The sequence below is a fragment of the Gobio gobio genome (assembly GCF_949357685.1).
Source record: "Gobio gobio genome assembly, chromosome: 16".
Lineage (NCBI taxonomy): Eukaryota > Metazoa > Chordata > Actinopteri > Cypriniformes > Gobionidae > Gobio > Gobio gobio.
The window spans coordinates 8,067,522-8,088,836 of NC_137109.1; the positions used below are offsets into that span (position 1 = coordinate 8,067,522).

The window sequence follows — 21,315 nt, forward strand, 5'->3', positions numbered from 1 at the left end:
TCCTGTTTGCACATTATACTCCGATTTGCAATTATACCTATTGCTTGCACATTATACTTCTCTATATATAAATATATATATATATTATGTTAACCACTTATTTTTAAGTCTACAGTTTATCTCACTTATCATATCCACTTACTTTATATTTTATATTTTAATTTTATTTTTTTATTTTTATCTTATTTCCTATTTTTATCTTACTTGATTTATTTATAACTCTACTTATGTTAATACTTTTATTCTAATTTTATTCTATTTCTATTTTAATTTCCCTTGTGTTCTTGTAACTGTTATTTGCACTGTCCATGGAGCGGACCTGTTTACATTTCACTGCCAGTTGTATATTGTGTATATAACTGTGTATGTGACAAATAAAACTCTTGAATCTTGAATCTTGAATCTTGAACACCGGAAAGGCAGGGCAGAGTTCTCTCAAGGACAGTTCTCGTACATCCACTGGCGTCTGAATTCCGGGCATTGACAAGCCTCCAGATGCCTGCGACCGAACCTGAGAATCGCTGAAGAGAGCAACAGAAACAAGAACCTCCGACTGGACTGACAGAGTGACTGAGACCAGCCCAGACAATGAGCACGTGACGAGAGAGAGGACAATGTGCTATAAAAAGAGAATAACTGATGAGACACAACAGGTGAACAATTAGCGAAATGAGTGGGAGGGGCCAGTGAACCCGTGAGGAACCACCACCAACAGGTAAGAAATACATACACACACACACGATCACCCAGGAGTCCTGACAAAATGGTTACTAAGGACTTTGTTGCAATGCATAACAGAACTTAAGGGAAAACTTAAGCATTAAGGGGAAATACTTAGTGACAGCCTTAAAGGGTTAGTTCACCCAAAAATTAAAGGGTCATTAAAGGGTACCTTCAGTGAGTTAGCATTAAGCTTTGTATCAGTAGAAACCCGGTATTATATTGGAATTATGATACTTTCCCCCCTCATGTCCCCCTGAGACGAGAGAATTTAGCATTTTATTTCTGGAAAAAATCCCCCGATGACGCAAATATCGTCATTTTTGGCCAGAGGCTAAAGACTACAGGAGCTAGTTCCGCATGTTTTCAACCCGCCCACAGGGGAGGGATCTCACTCACAGAATGTAAATTTGCACGGCTGCTGCCGCTCTGCTCGGGCATTCATAACGGAGCAGTGCGGAGCAAAGTGAGTGTTTCAACTTTTCAATGAATTCCTATGAAAATTTAGCTTCCATTGTAGTGCCTATTCTCTAACTGAATGAAATTATTTTATTACTATGAATATCAAAATGACGTTGGGGTGGACAAAACAACGTCTTTAGTACTTTTTATGGGTCTCTCAAGACCAGTAAAAAGTACTAAAGACTTTGTGACAAAGTCCATTTCACTACAGTAGTTCTACAATAATTTTATGAAGCGACGAGAATAGTTGTGCTAAAAAAATTTAAATAATGACTTTATTGAACATGTCCTTATTTTCCGTTTGAGCCTCTGACGTGAACTCACAAAGCACCACGACCCATGCGCGAGAATAGAGCAACCGTTCTGACACATGACCCGGAAGTGAGGAGCTTTGTTTACAAGCAGAGGAAGACGCGCGTATCTAAGCTGTTGAATTCTACATTGATCGTGCTTTAGGTCTTGGTGCAGTGCTCAAAATGGGGCTTAAGTGTGCATCCTATTCTCGCGCATGCGTCGTGGTGCTTCATGAGGTCATGTCAGAGGCCCAAACGGACAACAAGGACATGTTGAATAAAGCCGTTTTTTTTATTTGTTTTTGCGCACAAAAACTATTCTCGTCGCTTCATAAAATTCTTGTAGAACAACTGTAGTGAGATGGACTTATTAACGACTCTTTAGTACCTTTTATGGGTCTTGAGAGTGTACATTTTGTTGCTGCCAATGGAGGCCTTTCTGAGCCATCGGATTTCAACCAAAATATATTCTTTCTTGCAACCCATGTTTCACTAATGTTGCATTCACAGGGACGTCGGCGTTAACACTTCTCATTTACTTTGAATGGGTGACGTCATGCGTTGCCGAACTGAATTGTGGGTTTTACTCGCATTTGGTGCCTGTATCTCTCTGCTTCTGGGTCCTCAATACAGATCTGTAATGTTTAGAACATGTAAAAACCTACTTTCTATTTTATTGTTATTATTCATGAAAATTATGAAGTAACCAAATTGACCCATATTATATCCAAAAACTCAACAGAAATTATAATCAGACATATTTTCACATGACAGTTTTGCTATCCAAGCTTTAAATGGTTATGTGAATTTCGTTATTTTAAATGTGTTTGTTCTTTGTTTACCATAGTGCCTTTTGATTTTTCTGAATGAGTTTGTTTTGTTTTTTGTTTTTTTATGCTGATGTAGCACCAGGTCACAGTTAATCATCCTTGTCCTTTGGGAATGTTCCGTTTCAGAGCGAATGAGGACATTCCATTTCGGAGCACATTTTGTCCTTGGTCCAGATAGTGCATTGGGTCAATAAAGCCATCGCTAAAGCACTCTCTTCAGCCATAGCTGACTAGACTTAATGCTTGAACTAATGCTACACCCAGCAATACACTGACTGGCAAGTCGTCATAATGAATGGAGTAAGCATGACCATTGGAAGGGTAATGTGGTCATTGTGGTTATCCATCTCCGGTATCACACCTGCAATATTCAGAATGAAGCACTAGCATACGTCTTACTCTTCATGCACAGCAAATAGCTTTTTGCAGTGCATTCTGGGTACACCAATCAAAACTCATCCATGGCTCCTAACATGCATTGCGGCATGAATAAATTATGCAGCTGAATTGTTTTGTAATTTATTTTATTCTTACTATTTTATGTTTTATGTGACTTTTAGATTTGTTTTGTGATGTTCAGAGTTTCTGTTTTTCTGAATATGCTGTTTGTCACCATTATTGAGATTCATACGCTGATTTTTGATGTCTGTGTGTGTCTGAAAAATAGTAGTTCAAACTTTTTTTGTGCAGAATCTCAAACTGACATCACCCATATAATCAGAGATTAGGCTTAGAATGATATCAGTTCATCACGTCACTACGTGGTGAGTGTTACTATGAAAACACAGCATTTTGTAAACACACAGTTAAGGCAGCCAGAGAAAAAAATAATGTTAAAATAGTAAAGGGTCAAGAGCCCAATTTATGCCGAGTTCACTCTGCACGATTTTAACCCGATTTTGACTCTGCGACAGGTTTTGCTTAATCATATGCAAATTGGTGCTCTACAGCCAACGAGAGCGCAAGATACAGGGCAGCGGGAGGTTCGGGGAGGAGTTATAGACCAGAATATCAGTATTTTAATAGATATATTTTATAATTATATCAAACAGATACAAAGCACAAACATTTACTTGACCAGTTGCAACAGCAGCATGGTGCGAAATTATGTATTTACCGCCTACTCTCTTTGCAAAACACAATCCTTGCTCCGTAAGTCTCCCCAACCATTTCCTCTTCCATATTTTTTTCTTTCTCTCCTTTTCGCTAGAAATCAGCGCACAGACAATTTGGATCGCAAGCTTTTTGCGGGCTATAATTTTTAATAATGATTCCAGTCCCACGCAAGAACTCCAGTCTGACACACAAATGTTCTTGCGTTGTTTCCTTGTCACATCTTGTGTGTTTGGTTGTGAAACGTAGTTTATAGACCAGACAGAGTTGTCAGCGACTCTTCCTCTTTAAAACTCATGCAATGTGAAAACTCCTGTCGCTGATCCATCGTGTAGTGTGAACACAGCAGCGACTGAACGCTACCCCAGATAGTCATGCAGTGTGAAAAGAACTGTGATCCGACTACTTTGAAAACTGTGCAGTGTGAACTCGGCATAAATCAAACATAAATTCCTTAAGTTATTCTGCTTATTAACATCAGGTGTCTTCACTAATGGTCAATCATCACTCAATCACTTAATTATTTCATTAACTGTAACACTGCTAATTTTAACACTCTTGAGTGTGGACTCTGAGGAGTGTTAATTTAACACCGGGGTTTTTGCTGTGCAAAAAATAAAACAGAGAACAATACACACATTTAGTTTAAAGGGGTCATAACACACACAGTTTCTGCCAATCTCATGTTAATCTTGAGTACCTATAGAGTAGTATTGCATCCTTCATAGTTTTATCATATTTATAAGACAGATACGCTGTACTGATTATTTCCGAAAACAGCCGAGCTGGTGGAAGCATGCAGTGGGCGGAGCTAAAAAGTCATGAGCACACACACAATACATCATGGCATTATTCCTGGATAACTTTTGCTTCACTATAAGTTTGTGTTGTTTACATTATATGCACTTATATTGCCAACAAAACAGACATTTGATGCAGTTTCAATTACCGCCTGCGGTTTTGACTCATGACCGGGATCTTTTGTCTCTGGGACTGCTCCATCTTTCAGTTTCAAATTATCTGCAAATCCAGCGTCGAACTGGGCCTTGTTTTGTCACTGAAATGCAGAGAACAAACTAGCACACTTGCAGAGCTCCGTTGCTGCCCGGGAAAAACAAACTGCATCCACTGTTTCCTTAACACTGGGTTATTTGGGAAGCTTTACAAGGTTATCTTTCTCTCACAACCATAAACACATTTCTTTGGTGACATTTTTGATTTCGTGGTCTAACACCAACAACAAAAACAACAACATTTATTTATAAAGCACATTTAAACACAATATGGATTGATCCAAAGTGCTGTACAGAGTACAAAGCAGATCTGCACAAAAATTATTACAGGTTTTCAAACGCTAAAGAATACAATTACGATCTAGGAGTATATTTAAAAATGTCCAGTGAAGGAGAATGATAGGGAATGACCTCACATGATAGGGAAGACCATTCCAAAGCTTGGGCCCAGCCACAGAAAAGTCACCCTTTGATTTATAGTGACACAGAGGCACAGTTAAGAGAAAGTGAGTAGAAGATCTAAGTGCCCTAGCGGGACAGTATGGCACAAGAAGATCACTTGTATAGCTTGGTGCACGGCCAGACAACGCCTTGTATACAAACATAAGGATTTTAAAATCAACTAAATATAATTTAGAGATGCTAAAATAGTCAATAGCCAGTCAGAAGTCTTTTTGAACAACTTGCAATCGTGATAATGAAGACTGAGGGACTTCAGAATAAAGAGGGTTGCAATAGTTTAATTGTAATGTTACAAGCGCCTGAATCATGAAGCATGAAGATGCTTCAATTTAGCAATAGATAGATAGGAGAGGAATTTGCAGGACAACCTAAAATTAAAACCTCTGTTTTATCCTCATTTAGCTGCAAAAAATTATTTGCCATCCACCTCTTGACATAATTTTCAATAACACATCAGATGAACCAGTGGTGTCCAGCCTTACTGGTAGGTAAAACTGGGAATCGTCTGCATTACGAAAAATGAGGGCCAAGCGAAGCATGTAAAGGGAAAACAATAAAGGTCCCAAAATGGATCCCTGGGGCACACCACACAAAACCGGTGCCGATGATGAGGAAAAGTTCCCTAAATTTACAAGAACAGTCCTATTAGTGAGGTACAAAGCAAACCATTGTGATACAGTGCCTTTGACACCTACCATACATTATAGTCGTTCAAGAAGAATGTTTTGGTCAATGGTATCAAATGCCTGCCTTCAGGTCGAACAAAACCAGCACTACACAAGAGCCTGAATCCAGAGCAAGCAAGATATCAGTTGTAACCCTCAACAGAGCTGACTCAGTGCTATGTAATGATCTAAACCCAGATTGGAACATGTCCAAAATATGAAAATAATCCAAATAAGTCTGAAGCTGTGAAAACACTAATTTCTCCAAAAGCTTAGAGATGAAAGGCAGTTTAGAGATTGGTCAATAGTTGCTGCACATTTCCAGATCAAGTTGGATCAGGTTGCACATTTGCATGTTTAAAACTAACTGGAAAAACACTTTTGGCTAAAGAGCTGTTAACTATAGGTGTTACCAAAGGACTAATGGTAGAAGAAACATCTTTAAACAGACAAGCCGGGATCATATCTAACTTAGAACCAGAACACTTCATGGTAGAGATTATATCTGCTAACTGAATTGAAGAAACAGGTTGAAAGTGAGACAGACAACTCATAGGACAAGGCAGTTGCAATTGACCAATCGGTTTAGAGTAAACAATGGAGCATCTAATATCATTAATTTTTTGAGTGAAATATTTGTAAAAAAATCTTCACAAAGCTCGGCAGAGGCGTCAGATAAAATATGCATAGTCGGGTTTAGAAGAGAATAAATCGTGTCAAACAGTACTTTCGGTCTCTTCGCGTTGTCAGCAATTAATTGAGAAAATAAATTAGACTTTGCTTTCCTTACTGCCGTTTGATAGTTGAACATATTCGATTTTAAAAAAACCTGGAGCCTATCTTTTTTCCACTTTCGCTCCGCTTTTCAACTGAAGTCTCACAGCAGCCAATCACATCAGTGGCCATTTACAATCAAGTCTCACAGCAGCCAATCACATCAGTGCGCGTTAACACTGAAGTCTCACAGCAGCCAATCACATCAGTGGTCATTTACACTCAAGTCTCACAGCAGCCAATCACATCAGTGCGCGTTAACACTCAAGTCTCACAGCAGCCAATCACATCAGTGGCCATTTACACTCAAGTCTCACAGCAGCCAATCACATCAGTGCGCGTTAACACTGAAGTCTCACAGCAGCCAATCACAGCAGTGGGCGTTAACACTGAAGTCTCAAAGCAGCCAATCACAGCTCTGCGTGTTTACACTGAAGTCTCACAGCAGCCAATCACCGCAGTGGGCATTAACACTCAAGTCTCACAGCAGCCAATCACATCAGTGCGCGTTAACACTGAAGTCTCACAGCAGCCAATCACAGCACTGCGTGTTTACACTGAAGTCTCACAGCAGCCAATCACAGCAGTGCGTGTTGACACTGAAATCTCAAGGCAGCCAATCATATCAGTGGGCGTTAACACTCAAGTCTCACAGTAGCTAAACACATCAGTGGGCGTTTACACTGAAGTCTCACAGCAGCCAATCACAGAAGTGGGCGTTAACACTTAAGTCTCACCGCAGCCAATCACAGCAGTGGGCGTTTACAATGAAGACTCACATTAGCCAATCACAGCATTGGGCGTTTACACTGAAGTCTCACAGCAGCCAATCACAGCAGTGGGCGTTTACAATGAAGACTCACAGCAGCCAATCACAGCAGTGGGCGTTTACAATGAAGACTCACATTAGCCAATCACAGCAGTGGGCGTTTACACTGAAGTCTCACAGCAGCCAATCACAGCAGTGGGCGTTTACAAGGTAGACTCACAGCAGCCAATCACAGCGTGGGCGTTTACAATGAACTCTCACAGCAGCCAATCACAGAAGTGGGCGTTAACACTCAAATCTCACCGCAGCCAATCACAGCAGTGGGCGTTTACAATGAAGACTCACATTAGCCAATCACAGCAGTGGGCGTTTACACTGAAGTCTCACAGCAGCCAATCACAGCAGTGGGCGTTTACAATGAAGACTCACAGCAGCCAATCACAGCAGTGGGCGTTAACACTCAAGTCTCACCGCAGCCAATCACAGCAGTGGGCGTTTACAATGAAGACTCACATTAGCCAATCACAGCAGTGGGCGTTTACACTGAAGTCTCACAGCAGCCAATCACAGCAGTGGGCGTTTACAATGAAGACTCACAGCAGCCAATCACAGCAGTGGGCGTTTACACTGAAGTCTCGCAGCAGACACGTCCCTTCAAACAGAGCATTCAAAACAGGCTAAAATCACTGTATCAAAAATGCCTTTTATATCTAAATTATTATTTATTTTTTATGTAAAAATTAATTAACATATTAACATAAGTGCACCTCAGGAAACATTACAAAAATCCAGTTCATGACCCCTTTAAATACATATGAATTTATAACAACTGTTGTAACTGGAAATTTGGTGGAAAACATGGTTACCATGGTATATTAAACAATAGCATACAAGTAAACAGACATCCTGGGGGTGGAAAATAACCCTTCAGTGTCCTTTCACTCATGTGTTGACAGTGAAACATTGTGGTTTGGCTTTTAGCCGTGCTGTTTTTAGGCGTCTTTCAGAAAGCCCACAGAGAACAGATGATGCCGAAGCGGAAATTCCCTGCTGCCTAAACCAGCAAATCACTTCCTTATTTTGTATCTCAATGTAGTAACCCTTACGGACATAAAATCAAACTTTCAAATAATAAATCACACAATAGTGCTAGATATTTGGCCAAATTAACTGTTCCCGTTATATTGTTATTAGTTTGTAAAGATCATTCAGTTTGGAAATCGGCTTGTTTATTATTGTGACACACACCGAGCATCACTTCCTACTCTGTGATGCCTTGCATGTCAATGAAGGGGTTTAAATTTGAACTTCCCCTCCAGTGAATAACATTACTCCACCACACTGCCTTTAGGCTGTACACGTTACATCGTTTGGATTTAGGAGTAAAAGACAATTAGAACTATCTGAGCCCAAAAACGATCTAAAGAGGATTAGAACTACAGCTATTAATCAGTTGGATTCAGGATTTAAAGCGTCATGGAAGGAAGTTCACAGTCTTCACTGTCAGAAGAAGACTCTTCAAGCAAAGAGCGCTCTTTACCTGAGGAGGAGAATGAACTTCAGTCTGAGTGGGTATTCATTTTCTGTCTTTCAGCATCAAGACTTGCTGCTTAAATGAGCTTCATCGGGACTGTTGTAAGGTGTGTGTGTGTGTGTGTGTGGACGGGTCTCTGAATTTGGATAAAGAGCAATACGTTTGTCATAGAAGAAAACTGTAAACAGGAAGTAGGGACTCTTTTACGAATCATTTGCCAATACACACAAAAATATGTGTTCTTTATTGGCATTAACATCCATGGAAACTTTTCATTCCACAAACGGTTCTTTATTATGTTCTATAGATTATTCAAATGTTCTTCACAGTGAGAAAAATAAATATTTTTCTCAAGAACACTGAGAGGTTCTTTGGCTAGGTAAAAAATGATGGATATGGATATTAGGCGGTAAAACATGGTACTCACTTTAAATCAAGAACACCAGATTTAAACAATAAGACTGACTGTGTTTAGCTGTATAACAATGATTCTTTTTCTGTCGATGAATGTCTCCAAACAGTTGCTCACTTGTCTGATAAAACACATGATATATTAAAACGCCTTTGGCGTTGCCATGGTTACTACAAAGTAAAACCAGAAATCGAGGGTAACGTGGGTATGATGTCATTGATAGGCGACGCACACACACGGTCCGTGTCCTGGGCTGCGTCCCAATTCGCCTACTTATACTACGTCCTAAAAGTATGTACTCTTTTTGTGAAGAAAAAGTACATACTTTTGAGTGTGTAGCAGAAGAGTATGCAAGCTTTGGGACATACTACTTTGTCATCTTTAAAGGACTCTGTTACGCGCATCCCGTCACCGTTTAAACTGCCCTGTCAATAATCGTCACAGTTCAAATCCCCCACTTTCAATTTAATTTCCTACCGTATCGGAGAGAAATGTAGTCGCTCGTTGATCTGCCTTTCGTGGGTCTTTAATGCAGAGACTCCTCTCATGTGTTTGCAAAGTTAATGGCCAAACGTATCATTACAAAAGTTCTCAATGCTGCTGAAGGAGAAATATAATGTGGATAATATTGAATAAATATCTTTCGTCAGGTTAAATACTGATAATTGCTCACTCAAACCACTTTATCTAATCCTCTCCACTTAACCGTCAGAATCGCGTAACCGTCATGTTTGTAGTTTTTTAACACCTTTTATCCTCGTTTGTAGTTCTAATCAAATCCTCGTCCACCTCGCAATGGGTTGTGGGCAATATCAGCTGTTAGAGTGCGCATCGATCTGCACTTCGGATTCTGACCAGAAATAGTAAACCATCCGGGAATCTTTGGAATACTTTTTTCAACATAATAAGATTTGGGATATACCAATTCTTTTTTCGAATACTATTTAGTACGGATAGTATGCGAATTGGGACGCAGCCCTGGTTAAAAGTGCTTATTTCTCTGGATTTAAACATTCTTGGAAACATTTGGGATAGTGCAAGTACACAAATCAATAACATATATAACATTGTTCTAGTGGTTTTTGGATATTTTAATCCAACCCTTACATATTGTGCCTCTAATTTTAAGAGTTTAAGATGGGTTGATTTGTGCAATAGTACTGTATGTGATCCTTAGAGTGTTATAAAGACTGACATGTTTAGGTGAGACTTACAAATGATTACCATATTCATGGTATTCATATGATAACTTAAAACCATTTTTTTTGTTAGTGTACATAACCTCCAGCGATTTGACATTCTCTCAGGAGACACCCTAACTTCTCTGCGCTATGACACAAATATATGACGTCTTATTGACAGTTTCACCAATGATTTAATACAGCGTCACACTGGTGGACATGTTGACTTAGCATTAGCATAATTGTTAACTTTCATTTTGACATATTTGTTTGAGAAAATAAAAACCCAGTCGCTCACAAAGGGAGAATAGAAACTCAAATTTCCCAGAGCTTTTATATAGTCATTTTCTTTTTATGGGCGTCATTTTGTCTGTGTAACTTTTATTAGTTCATACTCTGTCACAGTTTAGCATGAGTCATTCATCATGAGATGTAATGAAATATGGGAACATTTGCATAACACCCATGACATTGTTTGTGCTGGTTCAGATTCTCCATCTGTCCAATACTGTATTAATAAGCAGCAATAACAGCACAGTGTTGATCCCTACGGCTGTAGAGATAATATATCATATAAGGGAATAATATATATATATATATATATATATATATATATATATATATATATATATATATATATATATATATATATATATATATATATATATATATACTTATTATATTATTAGAAATAAAAAATAAATATTAAATAATGGCCAATTATAATAATAAAATAATAAATAATGGGCCAAGCACAAATAAGGCACAATAAGTCATGCAAGCATGGTTGACCATCAGAACTGCAACAATAAGCAATGAAAGACACATTAAGATGATTTTAGGCAAAATGGCTGAAAACTATAGACACTGATAAAATGATTTAATAGTCTATCACTTTTGACCAATAGGTGGTGCTGTGACCAAATTAATGTGTTGTGGTCAGAGTGAGGTGACAGACACATGCAAAGTTTGGTGTCAATATGCCAAAGCATTGCAGAGATACAGCCTCAAGAGTCAGTTTGGCATCAACTTTGTTGCTGCACGACACGAAAACGGTTTCATCTATCGACATAAAATCCATAAATGTTTGTCGGCACGGTCTGGAGATGATACGATTTGATTTTGGTGAAAATTGGACAAACGTTCTAGATTTTGAAATAAAATCAAAATGGCGGATGGGAAGTTAGGCTAAATATGGCAAAATTGGTATCTATGTATCTATTGTAATGGGCTAATTTAATCTAACTTTTGACCACAAGGTGGCACTGCCCCGAAACGTTTTGAGTACTGTCAGGGCATGATTGCGAAGACGCATACAGAGTTTTGTAATGTGCCAATGCATTCGTAATATACAGCATTTTATGACAAAATTCAAAATGGCCGACGCCCAAAATGGCAGAGATAGGAAAATTGGGTATTTTTTTATTTTTGATTAAAGCAAAGCCAAAATAAAAAAAACTTCATATCTCACTAGGTGGCACTGCGGAGATAGCCTCACGTTCATTTTGGCAGGCACTTCATCAAATTCGTTGATACCTTATTCAAGAACGGTATGATGAATCAACTTGAATTCCATTACTTTTTTGTTGGCATGGACTGACGATGATCTGGTTCCAATTTCATGAAAATCAGAGAAACGGCCTAGGAGGAGTTTAAAAAAGTAGCGGAAAATGACGTCAAAGGATCCAGTCAAATAGTCTTGAGCCTAGGAATCAGAGGAATTTTGTTTCTAGCCCAAAAGTTATTAGCATAAACGTGAGTGCAACTTAGGACAGTTGGCGCTAGGGCAATTGAGTTAGAGACTCCAAATTTGCTTTGGGGACAGTTTAGACTGTCCTCTGTCTGTGTGCCAAATGTCTTAATTTTCCTGTAAGCGGTTCAATGGGCTGCCTCAAGAGCGGAAGAAGGAGAAACGGAAGAATAAGATTGTCAACGCATACAATGGGTCAAGGCTTTAATCACCATAGACATTGAGGGGGACAAGTCCTACCGAATAATTAGAAATGGCCAAATGACGTTTTGCATTTTTAAATATTAGGCAGATGAAAATAAGAATGAATGTGTGCATATATGAAACATATATTATTTGCAAATAGTTAAGCCTACTTTATAACTACAATAGAACTGGAACTTTTACCGTTCTATTTCTTTTTTAAATTTCCTTAAATCACTTGTAATCACTTAATAAATGAATTCCTTTAAAGGTGCAGTGTGCAACATTTATGAGGATCTATTGACAGAAATTCAATATAATATGCATAACTATGTTTTCAGTGGTGTATAAAGTCCTTACATAATGAACCGTTATGTTTTTATTACCTTAGAATAAGCCATTTCTATCTACACACACCGCGGGTCCCCTTACTGTGAAGCCGCCATTTTGCCATGTTTCGTCTCGGTTACGGATGTAACCCTCGTTCCCTGAGGAGGGAACGGAGACGTAACGTTAGTGACTAACGAATGGGGGTTTCGCTTAGAAGCCTATCAACTTCGAGTTTAGAGAAAACGCCCAATGGCGTGCCAATGCCATGGGGCATGCGGAATTTGCATACGTAACTCCGCCTCACCGCGTGAGTATATAAGGAAGTACGTGGCAATATCGCATTATGTTACCTGCTTGAGGAGCCAAGACTGAACTCCTGCGTTCCAGGTAGCACAACTGATGTGGCAAGGGGACGTTACGTCTCCGTTCCCTCCTCAGGGAACGAGGGTTACATCCGTAACCGAGACGTTCCCTTTCGTTCAGTCACTACGACGTAACGTTAGTGACTAACGAATGGGGGTCCCAATATAATCCCGCCACTCAGCCGCTTCCAGTGCCCTGCGTAAGTGTGAGTACCCTGTCGTAAGACTAGTACGGATGAAGGACTCCCACTTAACACAGGAATACCAAGGTACACTGGGAAGCATATCCCAGTGAGGGAATGCCAAAAATGCCTACCCGTGGGGAGGACTTAAGAGACACATATGACCCGCTGAGGGTTGCATATGGAAGATCTCTAGGGTACCAGCCGAAGGTGGATTTTTAACCCTAGGGGTGGCGGGGACACGCCAAGGGAAGAAACCCGCTCACTGCGGAGACTTACGGTGAAATACACATGTGGGGGTCGCCGGAGGGAACCATGCACATGGGGCACCTGGCCAGACATGAGGGTCTGGGCTCGAAAGGGCAGACTGAACTGATGTCGGCGTCGACAGTGCTGGAGGAGCTCAGGGCTCTCGGGGAGCTCACCTGAGGAAAATATTGCACGTATCCAGTCCGTGGAGTGGAGTGGCGAGCAAGCGAAGACACCTGAGCCTGGCCCATCACCGGCCCCTCGGGGGGGCGAGTACATAGTCGGACACTGGCTCCACTCGGAGATTGTAGAATCTGGCGAATGTGTTGGGTGTCGCCCAGCCTGCAGCTCTGCAGATGTCTGCTAGCGAGGCGCCATGCGCTAGAGCCCAAGAGGAGGCCACACTCCGGGTGGATGTGCCCTCACACCAAGGGGACATGGTCGGCCTTGCTGCTGGTAAGCCAAAGCAATGGTGTCCACTATCCAGTGAGACAGCCTTTGCTTTGAGAGAGCACTTCCCTTCCGCTCTCCACCATAACAGACAAAGAGCTGGTCTGAGGTCCTGAAACACTGCGTCATGTCTACGTAGGCGCGGAGGGCGCGTACTGGACAGAGCAATGCCAAGGCTGGGTCTGCCTCCTCCAAAGGCAGCGCTTGCAGGTTCACCACCTGGTCCTTAAACGGAGTGGTGGGAACCTTGGGCACATATCTAAGCCGGGGTCTCAGGATCACGTGAGAGTTAGCCGGCCCAAATTCCAGGCACGCTTCGTCAACCGAAAATGCCTGCAGGTCCCCGACCCTCTTGACTGAGGCCAATGCGGTCAGCAGAGCCGTCTTCATAGACAGAAACTTAATATCAACCGACCGCAAAGGCTCAAAGGGAGGTCTCTGCAGAGCAGTTAACACTACTGCGAGGTCCCAAGAGGGTACGAGAGGAGAGCGAGGAGGATTCAGTCTCCTGGCTCCCCTCAGAAACCTGATGACCAGGTCGTGCTGACTTACCTTCTTGTTCTCCAGGAGATCGTGGTGGGCAGATATTGCGGCCACATATACTTTGAGGGTGGAGGGAGACAGCCTTCGCTCCAGCCCCTCTTGGAGAAACTCAAGCACGGACCCGATCGGGCATTTCCAGGGGTCTTCTTGGCGGGAAGAGCACCAGGTGACGAAGAGGTTCCACTTCAACGCATAGGCATGCCGAGTGGACTCTGCCCTAGCGGAAGTGATGGTGGCGACCACCGTAGGTGGTAGGCCACTCAAACCTGCCACGTCCCGTCTAGGAGCCACACGTGGAGGCTCCAGAGGTCGGGACGCGGGTGCCAAAGGGTGCCCCGTCTCTGAGTAAGGAGGTCCGGTCTCAGAGGAATAGGCCAGGGAGGAGCTGTCGCAAGGAGTATGAGTTCGGGGAACCAGGTCCGGCCGTGCCAGTACGGGACGACCAAAAGGACCTTCTCCTTGCCCTCCCTGATCTTGCACAGGAGCTGTGCGAGTAGGCTCACTGGGGGGAACGCATATTTGCGTAGGCCCCGCGGCCAGCTGTGCGCCAGTGCATCCGTGCCGAGCGTGCCCTCGGTCAGGGAATAATACAGGCTGCAGTGGGAAGAGTCGTGGGAGGCAAACAGATCTACCTGTGCGTCGCCGAACTGTTCCCAAATCAGCTGAACCGTCCGGGGATGGAGTCTCCATTCTCCCGGGAGAGGCTGAAACCGCGAGAGCTCGTCGGCTGCGTGGTTCAGGACTCCCGGAATATGGACAGCACGAAGGGACCTCAGGCGCTTCTGACTCCATAGGATGAGATGGCGGGCGAGTTGAGACATACGGCGGGAGCGTAGACCGCCCGAGTGGTTGATGTACGCTACTACGGCCGTGTTGTCTGTCCGGACAAGCACATGTTGACCCTTCAGCAGCGCTCGGAAGCGGTGCAGGGCGAACCGTACTGCCAGCAACTCGAGGCAATAGACATGCAGGAGGCGCTGGGGTCCTGTCCAGGAGCCCGCGGCTGCTTGTCCATTGCACATGGCACCCCAGCCCGTGGCAGAGGCATCCGTCGATACGACAACATGCCTGGAAACTCGTCCTAAGGGCACACCGGCCCGTAGAAAACTGAGGTTCGACCACGGGGTGAGCGTCTGTAAGCAGGCCCGAGTCACTTGGACCCGGAGCGTGCCAGACTGCCATGCCCATCTCAGGACTCGATCGCGAAGCCAGTGCTGAAGCGGTCTCATATGAAGCAATCCGAGCGGCGTTACCGCGGCTGCAGATGCCATATGCCCCAGGAGCCTCTGAAATAGTTTCAGTGGAACCGCACTCTTGCTCTCGATTTGTCGGAGGCTAGTCAGCAGAGACTACGCGCGCTCGCTTTCTCGAAAGCTGCGCGTACATGGCGACCGAGTCAATCTCCATACCGAGAAAAGAGATCCTCTGCACGGGGCAAAGTTTGCTCTTCTCCCAGTTGACCCGAAGGCCCAGACGGGCTAAGTGGTGGAGAACCAGATCTCTGTGTCCGCAAACCTGCTCTCGAGAGTGGCCTAGTATAAGCCAGTCGTCGAGGTAGTTCAGGATGCGGACCCCGTGCTGCCGAAGGGGCGCAAGGGCTGCCTCGGCGATCTTCGTGAAGACGCGAGGGGACAGAGATAACCCGAATGGGAGAACCGCATACTGGTATGCCCGCCCCTCGGAAGCAAACCGTAGGAACGGTCTGTGTCGAGGAAGGATGGAGACATGGAAGTAGGCGTCCTTCAGGTCGATCGCTGCAAACCAATCGTACAGACGAACGCATTCGAAAAGGCGTTTCGCAGTCAACATCTTGAACGGAAGCCGGTGAAGGGATCGGCTCAAGATGCGAAGGTCCAGGATTGGTCGTAACCCACCGGTTTTCTTGGGTACAATGAAGTAGGGGCTGTAGAACCCCGACCTCATTTCGGCTGGAGGGACAGGCTCGATCGCACCCTTCGCCAGTAGAGTGGCAATCTCCGCACGCATGACGGGGGCATGGGCCCCGGTCACGGTATAGCGGACTCCCCAGTAACGGGGAGGAGCCTGCGCTAACTGAATCGCGTAGCCGAGCCTGACGGTCCGGGCAACCCAGCGGGACAGCCCCGGAAGCTGAAGCCAGGCTTCCAGAGACTGCACCAACGGGGTCATACGGACGACAGACGTACCCTGGGTGGGGCAGCGAGGCAGCGTTACCGGCGCGGACAAGGGAGGCTGTTGGGCGTCCCGGGGTCGGAGCACGGTTAACGGCTGCGCCCTGACAGAGGAGACCAGGGAAGGACTCGCGTTCCACTGGGGTCTGCTCTGCCAGGGGGCTGGCGACAGAGAGGGATGCGAGTGGCGAGACCCGAGGGTGGCGCGCACTGTCATCACCGGTCTCTGGGTGCTCAGAGACAGGAACATGAGTTCTTCCCAAGCGCTGCTAGCCCGGGGGCCAGCAGCGGAAGGATTTTCCCCCGGCCCTCCACCGGGGGAAGGAGAGGCCCTGCTACCATCCCCTGGGAAGAACTGGAACCCATCTCTGAGTTGTCCACCTCCATCCTGGCGTTTAACCAGTCTGGGGAGCGGACTGGGCGACATCCTCAACCACCTCCACGGCGCGGCCCAGGTGAAGGCTGCTGCTGGGGCCGGGCGGGAAGAGGGAGGGCGCCCTCGGCGGCGAGCGGACTGAGGCGACTGGGCCGGCGGCTGGTGCAGCAGCTGGCCGCCGGGGCAGTACGTGTTACAGCCTCAGTCTGCTCTGGGGCGGCCGAGAACTGTTGGGCGCAGTTCTCAGCCGCGCCGCCGAAGAGGCCAGCCTGGGATATGGGTGAGTTGAGGAGGCGGGCCCGCTCAACGTCCTCCACATCACCAGGTAAGGCCCGGTGTTCTCCCGGACCACAGCTGTGGACATCGCCCGACCCAGGGAGCGTGTGGCCACCTTCACCGCCCGGGGGCGGGGTCAGTTGCGGCACGCAGCTCAATGAAGAGCCCTGGGTCGGCTCCACCCTTGTGCATGTGCAAAGGGGCGGCGGCCTGCCCGTAGCTCTGCGGGACCACGCCACCGAAGTAGACGAGCCCACAGGCTTTGGGGGGGGTGCTTAGGACAGCCACACCACGCCACGTCAAAGCCCTCTGTGGACACCGTAGTGCGCAACAGAGAGTTCAACAGTGGGGGGGAGGGGGCCCCAGTGTACCCTAGGCCGCGGCCCCATCAAGGGCAGAGAAGGCGGAGGAGGCCACCAAACGGTCACGGGAAGCACGGGGACTTCCGGGACCGCGTGATCTCCTCATGCACCTCGGGAGCGAAAGGCATTGGGGGCGGGGCCCAACAGCTGTCGGGTGCCGCCCCCAAAAACCAATCGCGCAACCACGAGCACCCGCGACTGGGCGGAGTTCCACACCAGCGCGAGACCCGCGGCTGCCCAGGATAACATGGCTGTCAACTTTAGGTCAGATCAGGCAGTGCTAACACACCCGGAGGCGGAGCACAACCTAATCGTCATCCCCAAAGGACTCCAGCCCACCTTGGGATGCGGCGATCGACATCTCACTGCTATCCGGAGCGTGAACCGAATGAACGGGGCGTCAGAGACGGGCCGTAGATTCAATCCAACACTCACGGAAGCGATGTATAAGAGGGGGGCGTGGCCCGAGGAATGAACGTCTGGGTTCTTAATACCACAGCACCGCCCTCAGGTCACCCTGGCCACCAGCCAAAGTACCATCTCACTCGGGGACGGTAGATTGGGGTGTGGCAGAGGGGACTCTCTCTCCTCACGGAGATCATTGAGTCTCGACCGCGACATCGCGATGGTCACGCCCCCGCAATGGAAACGTGACACATCCGCAAACACTGCCCGAACGTGCTGAAGCCCAAACACGCTCGAGCAGTGAATGCGTCCACAGACAGCAGCGGAAAATCGATCGCACCCGGAAGTGCACGGGCGAGCCGTCTTGAAAAAGACGTGCCACGCGCAAGCTCTTTTTGTGAGAGGAAAGCCTCGCAGTCGATGCCGAAGCGCCCAGGGAAACACACACCAGCTGTCAAACGGACCACTGCGCAGATCAGCAGGCAGGAAGTATGCGATCACTGGAACGCGCCGTCACACCAACACCGACTGGAAAGCTGCTCGTCTCGAAGAAGCTGACAGAGTCTCAGAAGGCTGTAGGAGTGAAGATGTAGGTACTCTTGGCTCCGAAAGCAGAACATAATGCGATATTGCCACGTACTTCCTTATATACTCACGCGGTGAGGCGGAGTTACGTATGCAAATTCCGCATAACCCATGGCATTGGCACGCCATTGGGCGTTTTCTCTAAACTCGAAGTTGATAGGCTTCTAAGCGAAACCCCCATTCGTTAGTCACTAACGTTACGTCGTAGTGACTGAACGAAAGGGAACTACAGTAGCCCTAAACGGACAAACTTCACTACAGAGCGCTAGCTACTCTCTGCTGTCTCAGACGACGAAATCTTCTGTCCTGTGTCGGCCACCGTAGCTTCTCTATGTGCTTCGAAAGGGAGGGGTGAACGGTGGGCGGTTGCAGTTTCCAACCTCACCGCTAGATGCCGCTAAAATGTACACACTGCACCTTTAAATACGCACCTTTGGTGCTTGGCCCCAAATTACTGCCCTTGTCATGTAAAGTGATTATTTATACTATTCTCAAGGGGATCCTCTCAAAAACAGCAAAGTCTGACAAGCATTTAATGTACAAATATCCCCATGAGGAAATCAACTTCATAAAGGTTCTCTATAATGTTTTATTTAAACAAGAGTGAAGAGTAAAAAAAGACAAGGATCAAAACGGGGTAAAATATTGTAAACATGCCAAAAGGTGTCTTTGAAAGGTAGAGTTATGGGGGTAATAATAATAACGAAAGATCCTAAAATATATATATATATATATATATATATATTGAAAACTAAGCGTGTGTGTGTTTGCATGTGTTGTAGGCAGGTGGAGGACGCAGCACGGGAAGAGCCCCTTCTCTCTGGGGAGGAACAGTTAACCCTCATCACAGAAAGCATGTCAATCACCTCCTCTGATGAAGAGAAGCTTCAGCTCCTCAACAAAAACACTGAACTGAGGAGACTCAACAAAGAGGTAGAATAAAACACCATGACCCCAGAACTCAATGTTCTTTATCAACTAGTATATATTGTACCTGATTATTTTCTGAAATTCACCATGAAAAGGAAAGAAAGGGAGATTTTGTACAATTACCACAGCTCAGAAGCTGGATTTGACTTTCATTTAATGTTTTTCATGAGCATGTTAAACTTTTTTTAGTGTCCCATATATTGAATTCCTATTATAATATTAATTACAGACTGTGACCAATTTTTATGTCAAGAAGTAAGGTGCCTTTCATTTTTGCGGACGCAATGTGGTCCCACTTTACATTAGGTATCTTTAACTATATGTACTTTCATATATCAAAAGTATATGAAGCTTGTTTCCGCCACTGAATAAAAAAGTATTTTTTCACACAATTCAGATTTTTTTTTTTTTCAGAATTGCAAGATTTAAACTTCTGATTTAACCAGAAAAATGTCGCAATTACCTTTTATATTTTAGAATTTCGAGTTTACATCGCTCAATTGCGAGTTTATGTCAGGCAATTCTGACTTTATAATTTGCAATTGCGACTGTCTCGCAATTGTGTTTAAAAAAAATAAATAATTATCTTTAAAAAATATATATTACACGGCAGAAACAAACAAGCAAGCAAATAAATAAACAGTGTAATTATAGATATAATTACAGAAATTAATTACAGCTATACATGCAGGTATATTTAAATATGAGTAAAACATGTCTTTACACAATAAGTGCATTGTATCAAATGATTCATTTAAATGTGCATACTGTAGTGAAGACACTTAATGGGACCCATCATTTTAGTGTTTTGGGTGTAGGGGAGTCAGATTTGGCTGTTTGTGGGGATCAAATGTCATTACACTGATAGTAAAAACAGGTGAACAATGGCCCCTATATGAACAATGAATTAGTAAATGGACTAAAAATTCAAAGGTTTACAGAAAGTCCCACAATGAAGTCAATGTGTGTGTGTGTGTGTGTGTGTGTGTGTGTGTGTCAGCTGATGAAACTGAACGAGGAGTGGGATCACATCTACCACAGCACGAGTATGGGCCTTCAGCAGCGTGTGACGGCTCTCGAGGAGGAAAGCATGGCCCTCAAACAGCTCAACAGCAGACTGCTGCTCAAAGTAGAACATGAACAGGTACGTGGGCAGACACACACACACACTCACAAATACTTATGGCAGAGGTGTATTGAACGTGTGTAATTTTAGCATCATTGTTGTCAATACACAGAATAGCAAATATCGTTAAAGTTTACCTATCAACACTCCTGTTTGCCAAAACTCCTGCCCCAAACCCACACCACTGGTTGGACAAGTCCTTCATACCAAATTGTTTTCTTTCTTTCTTTTTTTTTTTTTTTGGACAGGCACTGTAAAAGTAGATATGATATCTTGTGAAACTCTTTTTACATGATCTGACTCTTAAAGTTGTCATGAAATGGAAATTTTGTGAAACGGCTTCTCAAACAAGAAAAAACTGAATAGAATAAAATGATGTGCACATGTTACAGGCCCCGTGCAGAGGACCTTGTTGGCAGATTAGAAAGTCCCTGTGAAAACAGGAAAAGAAATGTGTCGCACATAATAGGCCTTTATCACACTTCCTATTTCCGGTAAGTGAAGCAGGGCACCGCTACTTCCGGTCCCATCATGACGCAATCAAAACTAATGTCTGAATCTTCTGCAGCGATCCGGTGCTTTACTAAATAATGACATCCTTACCTCAGATTTGACCGTTTCCTGACACTAAAAGAATCGAGGAGACCAGTGGTGAGGCTGATTTGGTGGGAAGAAGTCCTTTTTTTTTTAAATAATCAAGTTGTCTGTTGTAACGTTAGGCCTATGCGTTTCCAAACTGAGGATGTCTCATATCGTCAGCCTGCTAAAATGTTCCCTTCCAAATGTGCATTCTGAATAATAAAAACATTTCTAACCTGCCGCAGTCCA

At 44.5% G+C, this 21,315-nt stretch overlaps 1 protein-coding gene across 1 annotated transcript in view; it reads left to right on the plus strand.

Moving 5' to 3' along the window:
* The first annotated feature begins 8,362 nt into the window (after window positions 1-8,362).
* Window positions 8,363-21,315, plus strand: part of LOC307140274 (uncharacterized protein) — a 34,205-nt gene continuing 21,252 nt past the window's right edge. Inside the window, exons 1-3 of the mRNA XM_079839649.1 lie at window positions 8,363-8,669; window positions 19,214-19,364; window positions 20,362-20,505. Coding sequence (XP_079695775.1) covers window positions 8,578-8,669; window positions 19,214-19,364; window positions 20,362-20,505 — 387 coding nt within the window. The 5' untranslated portion in view covers window positions 8,363-8,577. The remainder of the gene's footprint in view (window positions 8,670-19,213; window positions 19,365-20,361; window positions 20,506-21,315) is intronic.